General features: G+C 38.6%; 1 protein-coding gene and 1 long non-coding RNA gene across 2 annotated transcripts in view; one reads left to right on the plus strand and one right to left on the minus strand.

The window, feature by feature from the left end:
* LOC311296765 overlaps positions 1–18,759 on the minus strand; it is a 120,479-nt gene that overhangs the window by 86,527 nt on the left and 15,193 nt on the right. The gene's annotated exons all lie outside the window — the stretch shown is intronic.
* LOC311296863 (NACHT, LRR and PYD domains-containing protein 3-like) lies at positions 1,643–17,072 on the plus strand (the record flags this gene model as incomplete). Its single annotated transcript, XM_084418843.1, has 13 exons — positions 1,643–1,845; positions 2,081–2,176; positions 2,341–2,472; positions 2,610–2,723; positions 3,028–3,141; positions 3,220–4,205; positions 8,168–8,987; positions 10,037–10,207; positions 12,162–12,332; positions 12,984–13,154; positions 13,829–13,999; positions 15,306–15,476; positions 16,898–17,072. Exons 2-13 carry the CDS (start codon positions 2,127–2,129, stop codon positions 17,070–17,072), a joined length of 3,246 nt encoding a protein of 1,081 aa, XP_084274969.1. The 5' UTR covers positions 1,643–1,845; positions 2,081–2,126.

Here is an 18,759-nt window from a genome sequence, read left to right on the forward strand (position 1 = left end):
TGCACAAAATTTACAACAATAACTGGCTAAGTCAGAATGCACAAAAATACAATTTCTAACAGGAAACGGAGCACGCAAAATAATATACAACTTAGGAAGAGGAAATTAAACATAAGTAAAAAAAAAATATATATATATATATATAAAATGACAAAGGAAAATAAAATAAAACAACAGTTTAAGGGGTTTCAATTAATTTTAAGGCATCGATAAGATTAAGAAGTTTTTTTGCTGTTTTCTTCTTCATGAACAACAGGGACTTGTAGTACAATGCAAATTCTCTTTTGAAGACAGAAAAAAGAGGCTGTGTTTTTATCCATTTACATTTGTGGATGAAAAATTTACCTGAGATAATTAAAGTGTTTAGAAGCAGTTCACAGTTTTTGTCCTTCAATATAATTCCAAATGTGATATTATCCCTGGTGAAACTGGAGAGATCCTGGAGATAAGGCTCCAGCCAATCATACATGTCACACCAAAAAGTGTTACTATAAGGGCAAAAGAAAAACAAATGATCCATGGTCTCTATTTCCTCATCACAAAATATACAGTTGGTTAGATCAAAGTTAAATCTACGTGAGAGGAGCTCTCTTGAAGGGTAAATGTCATTCATGACTTTGAAGTGAAGCTCTTTAACTTTTGGTGATAAAGGTAACTTTAAAAAATATGTGCGCAGTTTCTTCAGAGAAGAATGATTGAAGATAAGAGAAGCTGCATTTCGACTATATTGCATTGGGTATAATGTCAGAGTAAAGAGATCACGGAACACTCTGTTTTGCAAAGTCCTACTACAGAACTGATGACCAGCAATCATCAATGATGGGAGAAGAGGAGGGTTGAGCAAATTAGGTAGTGCATTTTTTGCCATCAAAAGGAAGGCAGAAGGGATGCTTTGTATAACCATATCAAAATGTTTACGATTGCACTGAAATTAAAATTTTCACCTAAAAATTAAAATTGATTAGGGTTAGAACGTTAAAACGCACTGCCATATTATTTTGCTTGTTTTAAGCATAAACTCACTAAATTTTGACATATTCTTTCAGAAAACAAGACAATTTTTACTTGTCTATTAAATGCTTCTTCATGTAAGAATTTTATATATCTGGACTGGAAACAAGAAAAAAACACTAATTAAGAAAAATATATTTTGCAGTGGAGTGAGTAAATGATGGCTTTTCATTTTAGGTTTAAACTTGGCTACCCCTTTAATGTTTACATACCAGGAAATAAGGTGTAGTCGGACTCTCTGGCAAGTGTAGATTGCTGGACATCAGCGTTGCAAATTCCTGAAACAGTTTTTAAAAAGGACAGCACAGCCATGATCAATAGCTGCTCGTGCTCATCAGTTCTCTCAGCACAACATGCCTCAGTTCTCTCAGCACAACATGCTTGCCTCAGTTCAGTGAAGAGTTACTGGAGTAAAATATATTCCGGGATATTGTTTTATTTCGAGTCGGAGGGACTGTCAGGCATGTCCGAAAGTGAGTAATTCAAGTAACGTTAACTTGTGGATCAGCGCTTACTCAAGACGCGTACTGTTACGAACGATTCAGTCCGATTTGATGTAGCTTACTGGTTCGACCGGTTCACTAAAAAGAATCGGTTCAAAAGAACGATTCGTTCACGAACCGGACAAGATATTGTTTTGCGCGGAACAAATAAAAAGTAAATGATCAGAGTTGATGTTTCGCCATTTAAAAGCCAGAATCGATTCTATAATGAGTATCAAATGCAAAGTGTTTAATGGAAACCTTCACAAAAGCTAAGACACGAATTTACGTGTAACTTGATAGAAACGGCGGTGGATTTTGTGAATCTGAATGTGATCAAACGTTGATCAAGGTGAGTGTTCAGGTCTCGAGACGTTTTACAGGTGACTTCCGCATTTAGGCCAAATATAGCCTATTTCCCCTAAATAATAGGCTATATTAGTTATTTCATGTGTTTCATTTCAGAGCAAAACATGGTTTCATTGTTTCGTGTTGTTTGTGGTTTATTTAGCATTTGTGTAAGTATACGACTAACATTGAATCTCAGGTCCCGTTCAGCTGAATTATTGTTTGTCATTTCCATTCAGAGTCAGTGGTGAAGATCAGATTCTGTTTCAACTGTTCAGCTTCATCATGGATGAATCTCAAACATCCAGAAATGAAGATTTTTATCCAGGATGCAGGTATTTTGAATAAACTCCAGATTAAATAATCTTTAAATTATAAAGAAGATGTTTTTATAAAGTTAAAAACTTTAATTTTATTGAATAAAAAAATTCAAATTCAAATACCTTTTAACAACTTATATTAAAATATTATCACCATTAATTATAATTTTTTGTTCTAGTTCAGTTCATCAGAAGAGATCAGAACCAAAGCCCAGCTGTGTGTCTATGAGGAGTGACAGGTCTATGGGTCATCCATTATATTTTAAGAGTGAATGCATACAATATAGTGTTGCTCACACAGACAGACATCTGTGAAATAACTAATTTCAAAGTACAATTTTTGTAATAGTGTAAATTAAGTAATCATAAAGAGTGATTGTTTTATTGATAAATGGAAATGTAATATGTTGAATATGGCAAATATGTTTAACTTTGAACTCTGTTATAGTTCAGTTCATCAGAAGAGATCAGAGCCAGAGCCCAGCTGTGTGTCTATGAGGAGTGACCGGTCTATGGGTCATCCATTATATTTTAAGAGTGAAGATACACAACATGATCTCCGGTATTACATTTCTATAAAAATATGATTATAGTAGGCCTATGGTATTTTATATGATCAGAACATTATCAGTAATATATTCTACAAGATATAAACAATGTACAAGAAGAATGTTTTAATGTAATATTTTAATGCATACAATATAGTGTTGCTCACACAGACAGACATCTGTGAAATAATTCATTTCAAAGTACAATTTTTGTAATAGTGTAAATTAAATAAACATAAACAGTGATTGTTTTATTGATAAATGGAAATGTAATATGTTGAATATGGCATATATGTTTAACTTTGAACTCTGTTATAGTTCAGTTCATCAGAAGAGATCAGAACCAGAGCCCAGCTGTGTGTCTATGAGGAGTGACGGCTCTATTATTCAGCCAGTAGATTTTAAGAGTGGAGATACACAGACTGATCTCAGGTATTACATTTCAACAAAATATATGATTAAAAAAAGACATTGTGTTTATTTAATATTGTGGTATTTTAATTTTTACAGCCATGAAGTCCTCAATAGGTTTAGATCAAGTCTGATGAAGAGGTTTGAGTGTCTGTATGAGGGAATGGCACAGCAGGGAAACCCAACACTCCTGAATGAGATTTACACAGAGCTCTACATCACAGAGAGTGAGAGTGGAGAGATCAGTAATGAACATGAGGTGAGACAGATTGAGACACAATCCAGGAGAGCAGCAACAGAGGACATACCGATCAAATGCAATGACATCTTTAGACCTTTATCTGGACAAGACAAACCCATCAGAACTGTGCTGACAAAGGGAGTCGCTGGCATTGGAAAAACAGTCTCTGTGCAGAAGTTCATCCTGGACTGGGCTGAAGAGAAAGAGAATCAGGACGTCCAGCTCATATTTCCACTTCCTTTCAGAGAGATCAATCTGATGAAGGACGAAACGCTCAGTCTTTCAGATCTTCTTCATGTCTTTTTCCCTGAAACTAAAGAAATGGAAATATCCAAAGACAAATATAAAGTGTTGTTCATCTTTGATGGTCTGGACGAGTGTCGTCTTCCCTTACATTTTAAAAAGAAAGAGACTTTACAAGATGCAAACAAAAAGAAATCTCTGGACGTGTTGCTGACGAACCTCATTGTGGGGAATCTGCTTCCCTCTGCTCTCATCTGGATCACCTCCAGACCAGCAGCAGCCGATCTCGTCCCCTCTGAGTGTGTCCATCGAGTGACAGAGGTACGAGGCTTCAATGATCCACAGAAGGAGGAATACTTCAGGAAGAGAGTCAGTGATCAGAGTCTGGCCAATACAATCATCACACACCTGAAGTCATCAAGGAGCCTCTTCATCATGTGCCACATCCCAGTGTTCTGCTGGATCTCAGCCACTGTTCTGGAGAAGATGTTGAGCGAAGCAGAGAGTGGAGAGATTCCCAAGACTCTCACTCAGATGTACACACACTTCCTGATCCTTCAGACCAACATCAAACATGAGAAGGACTATGATGGCGGCGCGAGTACATCGCGAGGCTCGCGGTCTCTCCAGATTCTGTAATTTAGCAGTATTTTTCTTGCTCATTTCGGGTCTGTTCGTCCAGAACAGTTGTGCCTTAACATCGTACACCCAAGGTGAGCTTTTGGATATTGGTTTGCGAATTTCCGACAGTTTTATGGACAACCTTCGACTCCTTCCTGAGATCGCCAGATCACCCGAGGCTATGCACTCTGCCCGGCCGGGCGGAAGTGCTCGCAGGCGCCGGCGAGATCGTAAACAAAGGCGGGGGAAGCGCGGAGGACTAAGAGCTAAGCTAAAGCTAACACCACACCGGCTCTCTTTACCCAGCATTTTCCTTGCCAATGTACGGTCGCTGTTGAACAAAATGGAGGAGATTCGACTCAACATCACATACAGCAAGAGACTTTTGAACTGTAATGTTCTAATTTTCACGGAAACATGGTTAAACAGCGGAATACCGGACAACGCTATTGAGCTAGCGGGACGCCATACATTCCGGGCGGATAGAACATTACATGGCTCCGGTAAGACCAGAGGTGGTGGATTGTGCATTTACATTAACAAAGCTTGGTGCACAAACTCTGCTATTGTTGGGAGACATTGTTCAGCTAACCTTGAGTTTCTCATGGTTAAATGTAGACCGTTTTATCTACCGCGGGAGTTCACTTCCACTATTATAACTGCAGCCTATATTCCCCCGGATGCTGATGCCAAGTTTGCTATGAAAGAACTTCACGCAGCCATCAGTAAACAACAGACCGTTCACCCGGAAGCTGCGTTTATTGTTGCGGGTGATTTTAATCATTCAAACTTAAAGTCAGTGCTACCGAAATTTCACCAGCATGTTTCCTGTCACACCAGAGGAAACAAAACCTTAGACCATGTTTACACAAACATGGCTGAAGCTTACGTCGCGACACCCCTCCCCCACTTGGGACAGTCAGATCACCTTTCTTTGTTCCTCACCCCCAAATATGCACCTCTGATCAATCGCGTGAAGCCATCAGTGAAGACCATCAAGGTGTGGCCTGCGGGGGCAGATTTCTCACTCCAGGAAAGGTTTCTACACACAGACTGGAGTATGTTTGCTTCTCAAGCCACCAGTGGCTCTCACACGGACATTGACTGCTACACCTCCTCTGTACTGGATTATATTAATACCACCATTGACAGTGTTACAACCCAGAAGCAGATCACCACATACCCAAATCAGAAGCCATGGATGAACAGGGAAGTGCGACTCCTATTGAAGACACGCAATACTGCCTTCAGATCAGGAGATGCACAAGCCTATAGCACATCCAGAGCAAATCTGAAAAGGGGCATCAAAGAGGCCAAGCACTGCTACAAGCTTAAGATAGAGGGACACTTTTCCAACGCTGACCCTCGGCGCATGTGGCAGGGCATTCAGGCCATCAGTGACTACAAACCCTCTCACTCCACCCCCGCAGCCACTGATGTCAACTTCCTGAACGAGCTAAATGACTTTTATGCTCGCTTTGAAAGAGACAACAGAGAAACTGCCACCAAGCTCAAATCCTCAGCTGACCACCCACCGATCACACTCTCCTCCACAGATGTCTGCAATGCACTGAGCAGGATCAGCGCGCACAAGGCTGCTGGACCAGACAACATCCCTGGACGCGTACTCAGGGCATGTGCGGAGCAGCTCGCTGGGGTTTTTACAGACATTTTCAACCTGTCTCTTGCCCAAGCAACTGTACCAACATGCTTTAAATGCACTTCCATTGTGCCAGTGCCAAAACACTCCAGCCCGAAGTGCCTTAATGACTACCGCCCTGTAGCACTCACACCCATCGTAATGAAGTGCTTTGAGCGGCTGGTCCTGGCACACCTAAAAGACTCTCTACCATCCACATTGGACTCACACCAGTTTGCCTACCGTAGCAATAGGAGCACAGAGGATGCAGTCTCCATGGCACTGCACTCTGTGCTCACACATCTGGACAATAAGAACACTTATGCACGCATGCTGTTTGTTGACTTCAGCTCAGCATTCAACACTGTCATCCCAACTAAGTTAATAGCCAAACTTGGAGACCTGGGCTTCAACACCTCCATGTGCAACTGGATTTTGGACTTCTTGACCAACAGACCCCAGAATGTTCGATCAGGCTCCAACTGCTCCACATCCATCACACTCAACACTGGTGTACCACAGGGCTGTGTGCTAAGCCCGTTCCTCTACTCCCTCTTCACCTCCGACTGCAAGCCTGTGTACGGATCTAATTCCATCGTCAAGTTTGCGGACGACACTACGGTGATTGGTCTCATCAGCAACAACGATGAGACTGCCTATAGGGAGGAGATCAAGCACCTGGCCACATGGTGCACCGAAAATAACCAGCTCCTCAACACCACCAAAACGAAGGAGCTCATCGTGGACTTCAGGAAAGTGTCAAGAGGCACACACGACACCATCCACATCAATGGAATGGCTGTTGAGCGTGTCTCCAGTTTCAAGTTCCTGGGGACCCACATCTCGGCGGACATGACCTGGACAACCAACACCTCCAGCCTGGTCAAGAAGGCTCACCAGCGCCTCTTCTTCCTGAGGACACTGAGGAAGAATCAGCTTTCCTCCACTATCCTGGTGAACTTCTATCGCTGTGCAATAGAAAGCATCCTGACCAACTGTGCTACAGTGTGGTATGGGAGCTGTTCTGTTGCAGAGCGCAAGGCACTGCAGCGGGTGGTGAAAACCGCCCAGCGCATCACTGGGACTCCACTACCTGCCATCGAGCACATCCAGAGGAAACGCTGTCTGCATCGAGCTCGCAGCATCCTTAAGGACTCCTCTCACCCAGCCCACAGACTGTTTTCTCTCCTGCCTTCCGGCAGGCGTTTCAGGTGCCTCCGGACCAGGACCAGCAGACTAAAGAACAGTTTTTTCCCCAGAGCTGTCTCTTTATTAAACTCTAACCCTCATTGATCCCACTCCCCTCATATACTGATTGACTCTCCTCTCCCTCCTCACACCTGCCTCCATTTTGTTATTTGCAATACTATAATGTTCATTTGCACTGCTGACTGTTATTACAGTAACAACTGTTTACATATGCATCTTGCACTACTACCTTGACTGGAATATGCTCATTTGCACTGCCGACTGTTTATTTACAGTACCGACTGTTATATATACATTGCAATATCGTACCTTAACTGTAATATGCAATTACTTTCCACTGCACTCACTCGGATAGCTTCTGTCCAAACTTTATTTGCACTACTTTAAATCCATTGTTATACTGCTCATTAGCCTAACTTATACATATATCTATTTGTAAAATTCTGTTTATAGTAATATCCATCTGTATATTATGCTCACATTCTGTTTATAGTAACAGCCATCTGTATATATATTCATAGTACATATCTATCTGTAAAATTATGTTTATAGTAACAGCCATCTGTATATTATATTCAGTACATATCTATCTGTAAACATTCTGTTTATAGTAATAGCCATCTGTATATATATTCATAGTACATATCTATCTGTAAACATTCTGTTTATAGTAATAGCCATCTGTATATATATTCATAGTACATATCTATCTGTAAAATTCTGTTTATAGTAACAGCCATCTGTATATTATATTCAGTACATATCTATCTGTAAACATTCTGTTTATAGTAATAGCCATCTGTATATTATTATATTAAGTACATATCTAGCTGTAAATTCTGTTCACAGTAATAGTTATCTGTATATTATATTCATAGGACAATCTATCTGTAAATTTTTGTTTATAATAGTATTCAACTCTATATTTATTCAGTACATATCCATGTTCTGCACTTATGAACCACTGTATATCCTGCACTTGCTGCTATTGCACTTCTGGTTAGACCTAAACTGCATTTCGTTGCCTTGTACCTGTACTTGTGTAATGACAATAAAGTTGAATCTAATCTAATCTAATGAGAAGAACGTGACAGATGAAGACATGATCCTCAAACTGGGGAAACTGGCTTTTCAGCAGCTTGTGAAAGGCAATGTGATCTTCTATGAGGAAGACCTGAGAGAGTGTGGCATTGATGTGACAGAAGCATCAGTTTACTCAGGATTGTGCACTCAGATCTTCAGAGAGGAGTTTGGCTGGTATCAGGGGAAAGTCTTCTGCTTTGTTCATCTGAGCGTTCAGGAACATCTAGCGGCTCTATATGTGCATCTCGACTATATAAACAACAACACAAATGTGTTTGACCAAATCACCAAACAGAGATTGCTGTCTAAAATGAAGGACTTGTTTCAGCTCAGTTCACCAGAAGAACATGTTTCATTATCTGCGCTGCATCAGAGAGCTGTGAATGAGGCTCTACAGAGTAAAAATGGACATCTGGATCTTTTCCTGCGGTTTCTTCTGGGTCTGTCAGTGGAGTCTCATCAGATTCTCCTACAAAGACTAATGAAACAGACAAGAACATCTGACAGCAATGAGGAAACAGTTGAGTATATCAAGAAGAAAATCAGGACCATTGACTCTCCAGAGAAATCCATCAATCTGTTCCACTGTCTGAATGAACTGGGTGATCGTTCACTAGTGGAGGAAATACAACAGTATCTGACATCTGGGAGAATAAAGAAAGTCAAACTCTCTTCATCTCAGTGGTCAGCTGTAGTCTTTGTGTTGTTGACATCAGAGGAGAAGCTGGACAAGTTTGATATTAATGATTTTGTTGGAAGAGACAATAAAACTGAACAACTAAATGTTCTTCAGAAGCTTCTTCCTGTGATTAAAGAATCCAGATCAGTTCAGTAAGTATCAATCAGAACAATCAGTTCACTGTTAAAACATCAGGAAATAACAGTTCATAAATCTTCAGTGCTGCAGATGTTGTCTAGAGTTCAGTGGTCAGTATTTGATGTGTTTCTTAAACCGTGACAATGTAAAATTCCTTCAGGAATTACAAACAAAGTCAGAAAATGTGTGTATGAATAAATAATTCAGGTTTACTAGTTGAATGTTCTTGCACATAAAGAAGGAATTTAAATATTTAAAAGAAATGATAAAAGAAATTAAGACCAAGCAAACAACTGGAGAAACAGCTCATTTATCAAGTAGCTCAAATCTCCTAAAAACATTCGATGTATGGTTTACACAGCAGAGTCATACATTTAAATTTTACAATTAGATGGACAATTAAACATTACTTGATGTTTAGCTGAAAGTTTACTAAAACTTCACATTTAAATTTTACTGTGAGATTGACAGTTAAGAATCAAATCACTGAGTTTGTGACATTAGTGACGGTTCTCTAGTAAAGTGCAGATTTAATGTGTAGCAACGACTCTTACATAACAAGAACAGCAATGTACAATGAGACATTTAAAATTATTTCCAAGTCATTACTTTTGTCAATTACAGAAATTTCAAAAATATATTGATATGAATGTTTATCTATTAATCTGTTTTGCAGCGTGTAATTGGCCATTGGTCCTCAGCAGCAAGAAAATGTATAGCCTTTACAATCATTATAAAGCTGTCACTCATCTCAGTTCACAATCTCACAAAGTTCCATTATAAACAATAAAGTTGTCTACACTGCATAAAGAAAATCTGTCATTTTGTTAGTGAGAGGATTCGCGAGCGTGAAGAACTCGGCACTGAACAAAAAAGAGATCAGCAAACATGCCTGTGATTGGCTACAGTTCTTACCGCTGCAAAAACACTTTGTAAATAGAAGCATTTGACCATGAACCTTGGACAAGAATTTTACATTGTTAAATTATATTGGAATTGAAATTTGTTGGAAAGCCATTTGATAGTGTTTAAATTATGCTATTTGATTTTCATCTCTCTACAGGTTGAGTGATTGTGGCGTCACAGATGAAGGTTTTGCTGCTCTGACTTCAGCTCTGAGATCAAACCCTGAACACCTGAGAGAACTGAATCTGTCTGGGAATAAAATAGGAAAATCAGTGAATCTGCTGTCTGATGTACTACAGAATCCTCACTGTAAACTGGAGAAACTGTGGTAAAATCATATTTGACTCTCACACATGAATCACAATGTAAAGTATATTTGAAGTGTTCAGCCTCTTTCTGCTGCTGTGAGTTCAGATTATTGAGCTGTAAATGATTGAACACATGAGCTGATCCTCAATAACATGAAACTGCAGGACTGAGAGTCACACTGAAATACACACTTTCACACACAATCAACATTTCAGTCTCTTGACTTTAAACAGACTCGAGCTCAACACACAGAACTGAGAAATGAAGAACATGCTGGATTCATTCTTACTGTTAATAGGCCCTTTTCACAAGACGTCACGCAACTTCCGTTCTGACTCAAAGCAGTGTATGTTTAGTTCCGCCGCCAGCATAACGGTACACTATGGAGTTAACTCTTCAACACCTGCTAGAAATACATCTGGATGATGTACATAGTCTTGCAGACAAGTTTTCACTCACCACACGTTCCAGACTTGATAAAGGATACAAATTCTTCATTGAGCAGTACTTGTTTGCTTATGAAGGTAATCATTTTGTATTGTCCCGCCCAACTTGCGTTAGCAGAGGAGTTAGGATTACGGTAGCTGCTAGTTAGCTTTTTCTTCTGCAGTGAAGTCCATATTCTTGATTAATTTGCTGTAATACAGACCTGCAAACTCTTGTTGCAGTCATGTTTATTACTGATATTATTACTTAGCTATAGATTGTGTATTGTTAGATATAAATCAGTAACGCATTCATGGTTAATGTTGTGCCCTTTCACCAAAACATTGCATTGGAATAGTTTCGAATGTAGTTGTCGATGAGGTGACAGTGAGAGGGCGTTGTCACAGGTCCATGAGGAAAATGCCATGCTTATTGGATGGGAAACTGTTGAAAAATGAAAACAGGAAGAAATGAATGATAAATCACATCAGCATATGGAAATGGTTTGACATTTAGCTTTGATAAAAATTGAACACTTGTTAGTAAACTTGTGGCAACACAGGCTGACCGCGATTTATCTTGTTGCTAGCTAGTCTAACTTTCCCCTCCACGACAGTTACACTTTAAAGAATGCTATAAGTTACTGGAAATTGTCATTAACGTTATCAAAATACCCTAAATATAAGAACCAATAACGCTAAATACGTCAACATTATTATTTTAAACTTAACCTTTCGTGTTTTTAGTTATCACCTTTTGTATTCTCCTGAAGTAACGTTAACCAGCGCGCGCAAGTTAAAACGGATGTACGTATACCCTGCTTTGCGGAAAAGCGGAAGTTTTCTGACGTCATTGTGAAAAGGGCCTATTATGTTCATCTTTCTGCATTGACACTTTCTAAAGTATTGTTTTTAATTTTGTAAAATGAAAACACAGACTAATTGAAACTCCATACATATTACATAAGTAACAGTAAAACTAACCTATGTTGTGAATAGTGTCGTTTATTAATGCAGATTTTGCACAAGACTGAATTTTAATATAGTGCAAATAAGAGATTGTGGCGAGTAGGACGAGGCGGAGGGCCGTGAGAGAGCAGCACGAGGCCGGTGGCGTGATTACTGATGAGCGACGCACCGGTCTCGTATCTCTCACGGAGGAGTGACGACAGTGAAGAGCGAGAGAGGACAGGCCTGGACTTATGTTGTGGTCTTTGTTTTATTTTCTGACAGCCGTCATCTGTGAGGGGCTGCTGTCTTTTACTTTCGTTTTGTTGTTGATTTATTTTGTCATTAAAGTCTTTAAATGTTTGCTGGTTCCCGCCTCCTTCATCCCATCTGAACTGCGTTACAGAGATTATTTTTCCTGATTGAATGATACTTTAGATGTTTTATCATGTTTTGTGAAATTTTAGATCTCAATCTAATGATCCCTCAAACATATTAATTTGTGCTTTAAGTTTGAACTTTCTCTTTAATAATGGATTCACTGCTAAACTGATCTGATCTGAACTGAGAGAGTGAAGTGTGTGTCATTGTTCTCTTCAGGTTGATTAAGTGTGGCGTCACAGATGAAGGTTTTGCTGCTCTGACTTCAGCTCTGAGATCAAACCCTGAACACCTGAGAGAACTGGATCTGTCTGGGAATAAAATAGGAAAATCAGTGAATCTGCTGTCTGATGTACTACAGAATCCTCACTGTAAACTGGAGAAATTGGAGTAAGATCATATTTGACTCTCACACATGAATCACAATGTAAAGTATATTTGAAGTGTTCTGCCTCTTTCTGCTGCTGTGAGTTCAGATTATTGAGCTGTAAATGACTGAACACATGAGCTGATCCTCAATAACATGAAACTGCAGGACTGAGAGTCACACTGAAATACACACTTTCACACACAATCAATATTTCAGTCTCTAGACTTAAAACAGACTCGAGCTCAACACAGTCAGAACTGAGAAATGAAGAACATGCTGGATTCATTCTTACTGTTAATTATGTTCATCTTTCTGCATTGACACTTTCTAAAGGATTATTTTTAATTTTGTCAAATGAAAACACACTCACACACACTCAAATTGACACTCCATATATATTACATAGTACAGATCTAGTAAGTAACAGTGAAACTAGCCTCCATTTTGAATAGTGTAATTTATTAAAGCAAAATAAGATTATTTTTCCTGATTGAATGATACTTTAGATGTTTTATGATCATGTTTTGTGAAATTTTAGATCTCAATCTAATGATCCATCAAATATATTAACTTATGCTTTAAGTTTGAACTTTCTCTTTAATAATGGATTCACTGCTAAACTGATCTGATCTGAACTGAGAGAGTGAAGTGTGTGTCATTGTTCTCTACAGGTTGAGTAAGTGTGGCGTCACAGATGAAGGTTGTGCTGCTCTGACTTCAGCTCTGAGATCAAACCCTGAACACCTGAGAGTACTGAGTCTGTCATGGAATAAAATAGGAAAATCAGTGAATCTGCTGTCTGATGTACTACAGAATCCTCACTGTAAACTGGAGAAACTGTGGTAAGATCATATTTGACTCTCACACATGAATCACAATGTAAAGTATATTTGAAGTGTTCAGCCTCTTTCTGCTGCTGTGAGTTCAGATTATTGAGCTGTAAATTATTGAACACATGAGCTGATCCTCAATAACATGAAACTGCAGGACTGAGAGTCACACTGAAATACACACTTTCACACACAATCAACATTTCAGTCTCTTTACTTTAAACAGACTCGAGCTCAACACAGTCAGAACTGAGAAATGAAGAACATGCTGGATTCATTCTTACTGTTAATTTTGTTAATCTTTCTGCATTGACACTTTCTAAAGTATTGTTTTTAATTTTGTAAAATGAAAACACACTCACATTGACACTCCATACATATTACATAGTACAGATTAAGTAAGTAACTGTAAAACTAGCCTATGTTGTGAATAGTGTCATTTATTAAAGCAGACTGAACACAAGACTGAATTTTATTATAGTGCAAATAAGAGATTATTTTTCCTGATTGAATGATACTTTAGATGTTTTATGATCATGTTTTGTGACATTTTAGATCTCAATCTAATGATCCATCAAACATATTAATTTGTGCTTTAAGTTTGAACTTTCTCTTTAATAATGGATTCACTGCTAAACTGATCTGATCTGAACTGAGAGTGAAGTGTGTGTCATTGTTCTCTACAGGTTGAGTTATTGTGGCGTCACAGATAAAGGTTTTGCTGCTCTGACTTCAGCTCTGAGATCAAACCCTGAACACCTGAGAAAACTGGATCTGTCTGAGAATAAAATAGGAAAATCAGTGAATCTGCTGTCTGATGTACTACAGAATCCTCACTGTAAACTGGAGAAATTAGAGTAAGATCATATTTGACTCTCACACATGAATCACAATGTAAAGTATATTTGAAGTGTTCAGCCTCTTTCTGCTGCTGTGAGTTCAGATTATTGAGCTGTAAATGATTGAACACATTTTACATCATCAATCAATGACACGTTTGGTGATGTGAGCTGCGTTACACGCGGGATTGAAATGGCGGCTACAGAAATCTCTAATGTTTATTTTGGTCATGGCTTGTCTTGAAAAATGAAGACAATGTGACGGTTGTCGTAGGAGAAGTCACACTGCAGGACTGAGAGTCAAATCTTCAGACACTGCCAGAATCTCGTCGGAGGTAAAATTTGACGGTCATTAATCGGCTGTCGGTGAACATATCAAATAGAGCTGCACAATTAATCGCAATTAACATGAAGTCGATTTTGCTTATCACTATTATGAAATCGCAAAAGCTGAGATTATTTATTATGTGCAGCTTGTCAGTGACGTACAGCTCTGATCAGTAGTAAACGCTGCTCCATCTGAAAGCACTGCGAGTTTGAGTCGCTTTTAATGTGCATTTGAAAAAGAAACTCACATCAAACATCTTTCCAAACATGAGAAGCATTTATGAACCTCTTGTCCAACAAAAGACAACATTTAATAAGTCAAAGCGTTTCAGTCTTCTGTTTATTCAGCTACTGATAGTATGATGCCCATAGGGATTTCCTGGAATAGTGTGTGTGTGTGTGTGTGTGTGTGTGTGTGTGTGTGTGTGTGTGTGTGTGTGTGTGTGTGTGTGTGTGACACCCTCTGGCTTTCAGATCGAGCAGCATTTACTACCGATCACAGAGCCGTACTTCACTGACAAACTGCACATAAAATAATCACAGCCTTTACCAGATTGAGTGCGGTTTCATTTCGATCAATCGTGCAGCCCTAATATCAAACTAACGATCAAACGCTTCAGGTTTTGGCCTAAGATCAGAGAAAACTTTTAGGATTTGCTAAATTTGTCTCAGACGGCCAAATCGTGGCCAAAATTGCAGTGTGCAGTTGGCTTAACAGTAAAACTAACCTATGTTGTGGAAAGTCTCATTTATTAAAGTAGATGTTAAACAAGACTGAATTTTAATATAGTGCAAATAAGAGATTATTTTTCCTGATTGAATGATACTTTAGATGTTTTATGATCATGTTTTGTGACATTTTGGATCTCAATCTAATGATCCATCAAACATATTAATTTGTGCTTTAAGTTTGAACTTTCTCTTTAATAATGGATTCACTGCTAAACTGATCTGATCTGAACTGAGAGAGTGAAGTGTGTGTCATTGTTCTCTACAGGTTGAGTAATTGTGATGTCACAGATGAAGGTTTTGCTGCTCTGACTTCAGCTCTGAAATCAAACCCTGAATACCTGAGAGAACTGGATCTGTCTGAGAATAAACTAGGAAAATCAGTGAATCTGCTGTCTGATGTACTACAGAATCCTCACTGTAAACTTGAGAAATTAGAGTAAGATCATATTTGACTCTCACACATGAATCACAATGTAAAGTATATTTGAAGTGTTCAGCCTCTTTCTGCTGCTGTGAGTTCAGATTATTGAGCTGTAAATGATTGAACATGTTTTACATCATCAATCAATGACACGTTTGGTGATGTGAGCTGCGTTCAGAATCTCGTCGGAGGTAAAATTTGATGGTCATTAATCGGCTGTCGGTGAACATATCAAATAGAGCTGCACAATTAATCACAATTAACATGAAATCGATTTTGCTTATCGCTATTATGAAATCGCAAAAGCTGTGATTTATTTATTATGTGCAGCTTGTCAGTGACGTACGGCTCTGATCAGTAGTAAACGCTGCTCCATCTGAAAGCACTGCGAGTTTGAGTCGCTTTTAATGTGCATTTGAAAAAGCAACACACATCAAACATCTTTCCAAACAAAAAGACAATCTAACGATCAAACACTTCAGGTTTTGGCCTAAAATCAGAGGAAACTTTTAGGATTTTCAAAATTTGTCTCAGACGGCCAAATCGTGGCCAAAATCGCACAGTGTGCAGTCGGCTTAACAGTAAAACTAACGTATGTAGTGAATAGTCTCATTCATTAAAGCAGATTTTGCACAAGATTACATTTAATATAGTGCAAATAAGAGATTCTTTTTCCTGATTTAATGATACTTTAGATGTTTTATGATCATGTTTTGTGACATTTTAGATCTCAATCTAATGATCCATCAAACATATTTGTAGGTTTCCACAGAATGAAGCCCTAGCTTGACACTTTGTCCACTCCCTTCGTCAGAATCCACATCAATAAATCCACTGAACCACTCGTGAAAAAATAAAAATCTATCCGTTTACTCAGTTAGCAACAAAAAACATCAGCTCAGGAATATTACAGAAAATTAAAATGATTAATTAACGACAAAAAAGGGGGATAGAGAAAAAAAAGGTCAAAAAACTGTATGGCTCCACTCTCTGCTTGCCTGACTGTTCACTGTTCAAAACTTTTCCGTTCTCGCGAGAGTATTCCAAATAATTAAAGGTACATGTACTGCAGTTAAAGGAAAAAATGCGATAACAGTCCTCTATTCCCAAAATATCACCAATGTAATATAAATGCACTCTAAATTATCCACACACATTTTAAATAATTACACAATTAACTCCTTGCATTACTGTAAATATTAACTGCATCAACCTGTAAATACTGTAAATATTCCCTTCAATTTCCTCCACATAAATTAATTATGTAAATTTCTATTTAACGCATAAATTAAAATTATTTATCAGTTAACTGCATTTAGGCTCTTACAATATTAATTTGTGCTTTAAGTTTGAACTTTCTCTTTAATAATGGATTCACTGCTAAACTGATCTGCTCTGAACTGAGAGAGTGAAGTGTGTGTCATTGTTCTCTACAGGTTGAGTAAGTGTGGCGTCACAGATGAAGGTTTTGCTGCTCTGACTTCAGCTCTGAGATCAAACCCTGAACACCTGAGAGAACTGGATCTGTCATTTAATAAAATAGGAGAATCAGTGAATCTGCTGTCTGATGTACTACAGAATCCTCACTGTAAACTGAAGAAACTGTGGTAAGATCATATTTGACTCTCACACATGAATCACAATGTAAAGTATATTTGAAGTGTTCAGCCTCTTTCTGCTGCTGTGAGTTCAGATTATTGAGCTGTACATGATTGAACACATGAGCTGTTCCTCAATAACATGAAACTGCAGGACTGAGAGTCACACTGAAATACACACTTTCACACACAATCAACATTTCAGTCTCTTGACTTTAAACAGACTCGAGCTCAACACAGTCAGAACCAGAGGTGTAAAAAGTACTCAAAAATGTTACTCAAGTGAAAGTACAAGAACTGAGGGAAAATTTTACTCAATTAAAAGTAAAAATATCTGGCCAGAATCGTACTTGAGTAAAAGTAAAAAAGTACCACATTAAAATTGTACTTGAGTATTAAAGAAGTAAAAGTAACAGCAAGAATGAAAACTAGAGATTCTTGTTTAAGCTTTAATCTCTAAAAACATGAAGTGAATTAACCACATACAAGGTTGTATCCTGCTTTAGAACTGTTTGTATTTAATTGTATTTAATTATCAAACTATAAGACTACTATCTAATGCCAGTATGCAACATTCTTTAAACAGTCCACTAAACATTCTTTTACCACTAAAAGAAAATAATTCGCTAAGGGACGACCACGGCTGATCTTGATCCTGTGGCTGATTTTGGACTGTGTTCGCAGCTGAATCACGTTCTACCTCCATTTTCTTCCACTGATTGACTGCATAGACAGTATAAGAAGTGGACAGAGCCATCTCATTGGATCTCAATTGAGACAAGTGAAGCCCATTTTTAGCGATTTCTTAGCACTTCCTTTCCTGACGCGCAGACTCAAACCGAGCAAAGCGTTACACGGACCACGTGAGCAACCCGTCTGTCTTCTAGTAGCTGTGCCAAGAGAAATCTGAATCATTCCCTTCCGAAACTTGCAGAGACGGAGAGTGTGAGTAGGAGGTGTCCATGAGCTTAGAGCAGGAGCAACTTTTGCTAGGTATTCTGATTAATTATTTTGTCATTTTGCCTCCACGTCCCCTGATTGCACGCGAGCTTCTCCTCCTGTCCATACGGTAATCTCTCTACTGTGCGACAGAGAGTCGCGTGGTTATGACGCAATCGTTAGCCTACTTTTACAAAAACTGCTTCTACGGGGCCATAACATAAGCTACAAGGTAATGGAGCATTTTATAAATTGTCGTGTTTCTTTAGAAATAAATAATGGACAAATGGAGTCTTCAAACGCCTCAGATGTAAAGTTATTCGCTGTCAAAGTGACGCCAAAATGAATGGGAGTCAATGGGATGCTAACAGCAGGTGAAGTTCTGCTACAAGATGGTGGCACGCGGCCGGCTTCAACTTCCGGTCGACTTCCTTCCTGCTTGATTGACTGATATAATTTTTTTAATTTCCAGATCAAGGTGCTGTGCAGTGTGGTAATAGATGCGACATGACGTCACTTTCAAAGGACCAATGAACATGTCTGACCAATTTGGTGGAATGTGAAAACGAATCTCATTGGCAGAATAAATAACATTTAAATTAAACTAGGCATCAGCGCAATTCAATTGGTTTGGTAATAGCAAGGGAAAATAGAATAGCCTGGTTAAAACCAGACCATTCTCAGTAGTAACTGAGTTATGGTCTTGCAAAGCTTCATGAATAACTCATTTCCAAAGTGGCGTCACCAACGGACGTCGCTCA

This window comes from Rutilus rutilus, assembly GCF_951802725.1.
Source record: "Rutilus rutilus genome assembly, chromosome: 9".
NCBI classification, from domain to species: Eukaryota; Metazoa; Chordata; class Actinopteri; order Cypriniformes; family Leuciscidae; genus Rutilus; species Rutilus rutilus.